The 7,807-nt window shown below is 41.3% G+C and overlaps 1 protein-coding gene across 1 annotated transcript; it reads left to right on the top strand.

Annotated features, from left to right (window-relative positions):
• Positions 1-6,286: 6,286 nt before the first annotated feature.
• On the top strand, positions 6,287-7,804 carry LOC118405997 (immune-associated nucleotide-binding protein 1-like; the record flags this gene model as incomplete). Its single annotated transcript, XM_035805852.1, has 3 exons — positions 6,287-6,421; positions 6,542-6,576; positions 7,070-7,804. Coding segments are annotated over exons 1-3 (798 nt in total), but the record flags the coding sequence as incomplete, so codon positions are not given.
• Between the last annotated feature and the right edge of the window lie 3 nt (positions 7,805-7,807).

The raw sequence follows: 7,807 nt of genomic DNA, 5'->3' as shown, positions 1-7,807 counted from the left end.
ACTTTCCTTTGCCTGTAGACCAGATAGGGTATTATACAGGTAAGTTAGGTGTCTTTCCTTCGCCTATATACCAGATGGGGCATTATACAGGTAAGTAAGGTGTCTTTCCCTTGCCTATATACAAGATAGGCCATTATACAGGTGAATAAGGTGTCTTTCCTTTGCCTATAGACCAGATAGGCCATTAAACAGGTGAGTAAGGTGTCTTTCCTTTGCCTATAGACCAGATAGGCCATTATACAGGTAAGTAAGATGTCTTTACTTTGCCTATAGACCAGACAGAGTATTACTTGGACGTGAGAGCCACTTTCCTTTGCCTATATACTGTCTTACCTGGTCTGTGATCAAGGAAATACACGTTACTCACCTGTATGGTGTCTTACCTGGTCTGTAATCAAAGGAAATACACGTTACTCACCTGTACGGTGTCTTACCTAGTCTGTAGTCAAGGAAACACACCTTACTCACCTGTACAGTGTCTTACCTGGTCTGTAATCAAAGGAACTACACGTTACTTACCTGTACGGTGTCTTACCTGGTCTGTAATGAAAGGAAATACACGTTGCTCACCTGTAAGGTGTCTTACCTAGTCTGTAGTCAAGGAAACACACCTTACTCACCTGTACGGTGTCTTACCTGGTCTGCTATAAAAGGAAACACACCTTACTTACCTGTACGGTGTCTTACCTGGCCTGTTATAAAAGGAAACACACCTTACTTACCTGTATTGTTGTAATTTATTAAGAAGAGAAAAAAACAATTTGTTTGTAAATGTTAATAAAGGTACATTTTACAATTGAAATTTTCTACGTCATAACTTAATGTTATAAAACATTTCCTTTCTGTACTCAGAAGGGGAGCCCGCTTGTGCCATGTTCCAACATTTTATTAGGCTATTGATAGCATGTGGTCACATTTTACTGCACATAAATAATGCAATTAATATTGTTTATGCGCAACTTCTTCCAATACTTTAAAAATATTTAGGAAGTGAAACGAAATACATTTTTGTATTTGAAATAAGTTTGTACACACTGTTTCAGATACTCATCTAATCAAATCCTCATTGTAACAATGTTTCTGTGATAAATAAAGATACGAAAAGTCCAGTTTGGTGAAGAGTTATTATTATAATGTAAATAGTATTGTTAATAATAAATAGCTATGTTTTTCTAGTATTGGTTACCTGCCCCTATTCAGGTTTATAACACTAATGTGTCTGGGCCTTTTGTACATTAATTGGGCACTGAGGTGAATCAATATCCACATTTGCACTAAGTTCCTCAAACCTGGGTAATAATAGCACAGAAAAAATGACCACATTGTAAATATCAGTCAGATGATAGCACTATGAAATGAAAATCTTGTTCAGAATTCACTCTAAAATGGTTGTATGAGAAGCTATGCTACAACAGTCCCTCCCGCGATACTTATAGAACAGTCCCGCAAGGAGGTCACATGACTAGTGCCCGCCATTTTGAATTGCTATAGTTAAAGTATGGTAGTATCGTCGCCGTATATTTTGACCAAAAACAGGGACTTAAAATGCTTGTAAAGCACGGAAACTCCGTACACATCAATGGGACACCATCTTGAACATGTTTGTGGCGGTAGGTTTAGGTGTCGTTGCGCGACGGCCGATATTTTTGTGGATATAGTGGGCATTCGCTAAAAAGACATTTTGCTGGGCGTTCGCTAAAAAGACCATCGAGAATCGAAAACTTTGATTTATGTCACTTCGGGTCAATGGATTGACTTGAAACTCAGGATTAATACATGGGAGCACAACGTGGACATATTCCAAGCAAAAAAAATGAGATTCGTGCAGCGCGGACTTCTCTAGAGTGGGCGTTTGTGGGCATTCGCTAAAAAGACCCTCCCCGTGGTTACTAACTTTCGCTCATGTACACTAGTTCCTCTTTCTCCAATCGTTGACAATATAATTACCTTCGCCGAGAGGGTTATATTTTGGGTAACGTTTGTACGTTTGTGTGTGTAGAAAAGTCCATGATAACTCGAGAGTACATGAATCAGGATAGTGATAATTGGTATTCGTTTTGTGGGTAGGTGTCGATGAGACCTGGAAACGATTAGATGTTGGGCCCCCTAGCGGCTCGTATTGTACTACAGTGGAACTTCCAGGTTTGATATCTCGAGTCATAATGTGGCTATGATTTTTGAGTGGTAGACAGCGATTGAGGCCGAAAGTAAAAAGTGTACGTTTGGGTGTGCCAAACTTTTGAAAGAGAAAGTGAAACTAAATGTATTAGTTATGGGTATTCAAACTCTATGTAAACTACTTCCAAACTTCTCAGTTGCAATGGAAATAGACAGTCTGAATGCCAATTTTATTTTGATATTAGATAGCTTAGGATTGTCAAAGAGGCCGGAGATATCAACCATTCCTCAACCGAGACGGGGCCGATACCGACTGCCGGTCATGTACCTTTGACCCGTTGCTGACGTCACACTTCCGGTTAAGGTACTGGGCATGGAATGAAATAACTTTCTAAGAGGAGACAAATACGCCAGATATATCAACCATCCCTCAACCAAGACGGGGGCCGATACTGATTACCGGGCACCTTTGATCTGTTGGTGACGTCACCGGTCAGGCTTCGGGTCATATCAACTTAAGAAGGGTCAGAGGACTAAACGAAAGCGTGTTTTTCTACACACACAAAAAAAAACATCTAAAGCTCTACAAAGCCATGGCTGTACTTCTTGTAAACGACTACTGGAAGCGAAACGACAAGAGCCGACAAACTGTCAACCAAATCAACACAACCTTGTCCCAGAAACTTTACAACAGGGGCGTGGAAACTTACTCCACGACTCTGGCCCTAACAGACAACGACGACGATTTGAAACACGCAAGAACAAAGGGGGTCATCATCATCCAACCACAAACCACAAAGAGGAAAAGAGTGCCAGATATCGCTTGGTTAGGCGAATACCATGCAAGACATTTCCCTGACCTTCCTACAGATGTCAGCTGCATCGTAGGGTATACAGCCACAACCTTAGACGCTGCATCTATCCTGAAAGAGGAAAGGTACCCTGATTCAAAATTAGTCATCATAAACACTATCAAACCACAACAAGCAGAGGAGGATGGGCAACATCAAAGTGATGATTATAGTGTCTATGGCAATGTGGATGTGGTATTCTCGTTTGGGAAAGCTACACATGCGAGCTTTCTGTCACTGAAGGCACAGGAAAACTTGGCGCCGGATGCGAAAAGCTACGATGAGGTGGAGGTCATCTCAGCTCTCTGTGGGGGACTTGGAGGTAGATATCTTTGTAGATATCATGTCTCTATCACTTAAAAGTACGTTATGTGTAAAAAAGCGAATTATATTTTCTATTTACAGTGATAATTTTGTGTGAGTGTGACTGCGCGTGTATGTGGTCTGTGTGTGTGCGTGTGTATGTGAGCGTGTGTATGTGTGTGTGTGTGCGTGTGTTTGTGTGAGCGTGTGTGTGTGCGTGTCTGTGTTTGCACGTGTGTGTCTGTGAGTGTGTGTGTGAGCGCGCACGTGTGTGTTTGTGTGTGAGCGTGTGTGTGTGTGTGTGTGTGTGCGTGTGTGTGTTTGTGTGTTTGAGTGTGTGTGTGTGTGTGTGTGTGTGTGTACAATTAATCAGTGAAGACTTAATCCCCTTTTCGTTATAACATTTTCAGGCAGTGCGTATGCCGACTTGGGATCATGGGTAGACATAAACATTGAAATGAAGGATGTTGCAGCTCCCAGTTTCCATGCTGTCTCACAAAATCGACAGGACTCGCCGAAATGCAATGCAGGTAAAAAAACATTAATTAACAAACTGTTTATTGTTAATCGTTAAAGCTTATCTTTTTATTGCTTACTGTATCATACAGTAGGAAGTTGTATCGGATGCTGTGTTCCCTTCCCATAATCCTTTGTTACAAGGACAAGTGGTCGGAGGTTTGCGACAGTATCGTAAACGCGAAGAGTTTGTATCTTTTAGGAGATTTACCCTGGTATTTGTTTAAACTGTCGTGTAAACTTCCCGTAAAATTAAAGCAAAATGTATTTACAGATTATCTATCTACAAACGTGTTTTCCCAAGATCTAGGGCATATGATAATCATTAATTTCATGAAACCGGATGAGAAAATATCATACCATGTTACGAGTAAGACCCAAGCCTATGGATATTGACAGGATCATCCTGTCAATAGTGGGGAAAATAGCACTATTGACAGGATGACCCAGGATAATCGTATTAATAGTTCAAACATTCTGTTGATCATCTTGTCAACAGCCAGTTTCGAACTCCAATATTTAACACTGTCGTAAATCTGATGGCCACCTGTAGCAAACAATTGTGGGAAGTGTTAAAATTTAGATGTACACTGTTGCACTGTTTCAGCAGCGTCAGCTGTTTCACCAACACAAACAACAAGCCCACTCGGTCGCAACTATCCCAACTTGGTGAAGAACATGGCGGGAAACTACATCCTCAAGTACCTGGTCAAAGACGGTATCGTATCTATTGAGAAGCATGGCGAGATGAAAGCAGAAGCCGGACAAAGGAAACAGGTGATTAGCAAATGTTGTTGTTTGTGAAAGATATTTTCATCGTAAAAAAGCAACAAAGAAAATCAAAGGAAACATTTTAAAAAGTCGTTTTTTTAGTGTACCAAAGATATGGCGCTTTATAGGAAAGAAAGTTTTTTTTTTTCTTTAAATTTTCAAGTTTATGCCCGGAGGCTAATTACAATTTAAGTACATGGTGAAAACATAATGTGACAATGAACAAAGCAGGCTTCTTTAGTGAAAAGTTTAAACTTTGTTCCAACACAAGGGAAGAAACTCACCATAAATTTTCGGCCGAACACTCCGACCTTCATCAGATGAATGATTCGCTGCACTAATCCGGAAGTCGTCGGATGACGTCAGGTAGCAGCGAATCATAAATGGCGGGAAGGCGAAACCTGCCACCATCACGGTTCAATGAGGGTTGATGTGCCCTGATGTAAATAGCCTCCTTGACGCCCCTCACGAACCAGTCCTGTTCGGAATCCAAGATGCGAGCTTGGTCCAGAGACACGGAGTGGCCCGGAGATTCGACGTGTATATGCTGAGACACTTCTGAAGATGTTTTAACAATTTATAGAAAACCCACACATACGGAGCAGTATTTAAATTTCCACTCTAGTCACCCATTAGAACACAAATTGGGTGTCATCAGTACCTTGTTCCATAGGGCTGATTCTATCATCACCAACCCGGAAGATAGAAAAAGAGAGACAGAACGCATTACTCAAGCTTTACGTAAGTGTGGTTACCCCGAGTGGGCAGTGTCCAGAGCGACAGCACCCAAAACTACTAGGACTGGCAATCAAAACCGCCCCACTTCTGTAAACAAGGGACTAGTAGTGTTGCCATATATTCAAAATTTGTCTGAAGCCTTACGTAGAACCTTCAACTCACACGGCATTAAGACCTGCTTTAGGCCGACTAGGACACTTAGGCAGCTTTTGGTGGCGCCTAAGGATAAGACGCCCAAAGAAAATAGTGCGGCGTGGTTTACCACATTCGTTGTACGGGACAGAACCTCAGAGGTCCGTGCACTGAGTCGTACATCGGGGAAACGGCACGATCATTAAGAACCCGTTTCATGGAACATAAACGTCGCAGTTCAACATCTTCAGAAGTGTCTCAGCATATACACGTCGAATCTCCGGGCCACTCCGTGTCTCTGGACCAAGTTCGCATCTTGGACTCTGAACAGGATTGGTTCGTGAGGGGCGTCAAGGAGGCTATCTACATCAGGGCACATCAACCCTCATTGAACCGTGACGGTGGCAGGTTTCGCCTTCCCGCCATTTATGATTCGCTGCTACCTGACGTCATCCGACGACTTCCGGATTAGTGCAGCGAATCATTCATCTGATGAAGGTCGGAGTGTTCGGCCGAAAATTTATGGTGAGTTTCTTCCCTTGTGTTGGAACAAAGTTTAAACGTTTCACTATGGAATTTACCAACACAGATGAGCTTTCATTCGGATAAAGCAGGCTTCTTCTTTGGAGGCAGTGGCCAATGAATAGTGACTCCTTTAAATGATGATGTCTTGTGATTCTAGTAAAGCTTCTTTTACGTTTTCAAGAGAAAACTAAAAGCTCGGGGAAATTGTGGTAACTGATGGCAAAAAGCCCCTTTTGTTTGTCCTCATAGTGAAGAGGTTTACTAATGAAGTGTACTTCATCCCTTAATTGTGATTAAAACATTTCCAAAACTCTTTTATCTTATCAAGCTGTTGAACGAGTTGATACTTGAAGAGATAGCCAGAGGTGGGGAGCGGGCGGTCCAGTCTCTCTGCTCGGCACTGCGCCAAGATGACGTCAAACAGGACTATTTGGCTGAAATGCTCGAACCAAGGAGCCAGACACCGGGTAAGCAACTGTTAGAATCTAATTTGCATTAATTCTAAAATGTATCTGAAGCATCTAATTTGAATCTTTTCCTCCTGTTGTTTTCTAAATAAAAGTTCCAATAATGTCTATTTTACGCAGATGTGTCACCCCTTGCGGCTCAAGTACATTGGCAGGTAAAGAGTTAATCGTCACTTAAAAAGGTCATATTTACATACAAATAGAAGCCATAAGCCTTGCATGCATCTATGTATCTATATATAGAGAGAGGGGGGGGGGAGACATGTATAGATATAGATATAGATATAAATAAATAGATATAGATAGATATAGATAGATAGATATAGATAGATATAGATGTAGATAGATAGATAGATAAATAAATAGATATAGATAGATAGATATAGATATATAGATATAGATAGATAAATAAATAGATAGATAATCTGACGAGGGTGAGTGAGTGAGTGAGTGAGTGAGTGAGTGAGTGAGTGAGTGAGTGAGTGAGTGACTGAAAGATAAATAGATAGATAGATACTAGATAGATATAGATATAGATAAAGATATAGATATAGATAAACAATATCTATATCCAAATCTGTATGATATAGATTTAGATATATATATATATATTGTTTATATTGGATGTGCATCTGTTATTATTTTCAGCCTCCGTACAACATAGTGCTGCTGGGAAGGACGGGGAGTGGTAAGAGCGCCACTGGTAACAGCATTGTTGGAGACAGGGTGTTCGAGGAGTCTGACATGGGGGGATCTCAAACTAAGAACTGTGATAACGCTAAGGCCTGTATTAACGGATACATTCTCAATGTTATTGATACACCAGGGTTTGCTGATACCGATGTACCACATGAGACAGTTATCCAAGAGATAAGTAGGGTGCATCTTCTAGCACATAGTGGTATACACGCCATTATACTGGTTTTCAGGTTCCCCCCTCGCTTTACAGACGAAGAGAAAAGGGCCTACGACAGTCTACTCCAAATGTTTCGACAAGACATCCTCAAGCATGTCATAATCCTTTTTACCTACGGGGATGATTTTGAGAAGAAATCTGAGCGACACGGTTACACTTTGGAAGACTGCGTGTTCGCTGACAGCAACCCCAAATGGTTCAAGGAGCTACTGAAACACGTCAAAGACAGATACGTGATCTTCGACAACTACACAGACGACCAGTATAAAAAGAAATCACAAAGATCCAAGCTCCTTCAGAAGATACTTGAAGTCATGGCCGGTACCAAGAATCAGCCGTATAACAACAAGTACACCAAGATTGCTTCTGAGAAGTTCGAGGAAGCATTGTTAGCTTTGGAAGACGACAAGAAACAGAGTACGGCATCGGGGAGCACAAGCAAGTCAACAGATGTAAAAGAATCCGAGACA

The sequence above is a fragment of the Branchiostoma floridae genome, chromosome 18, assembly GCF_000003815.2.
Source record: "Branchiostoma floridae strain S238N-H82 chromosome 18, Bfl_VNyyK, whole genome shotgun sequence".
Taxonomy (NCBI): Eukaryota; Metazoa; Chordata; class Leptocardii; order Amphioxiformes; family Branchiostomatidae; genus Branchiostoma; species Branchiostoma floridae.
Note: the sequence above shows the minus strand (reverse complement) of the source record. Positions and strands in the feature narration are given on the sequence as shown.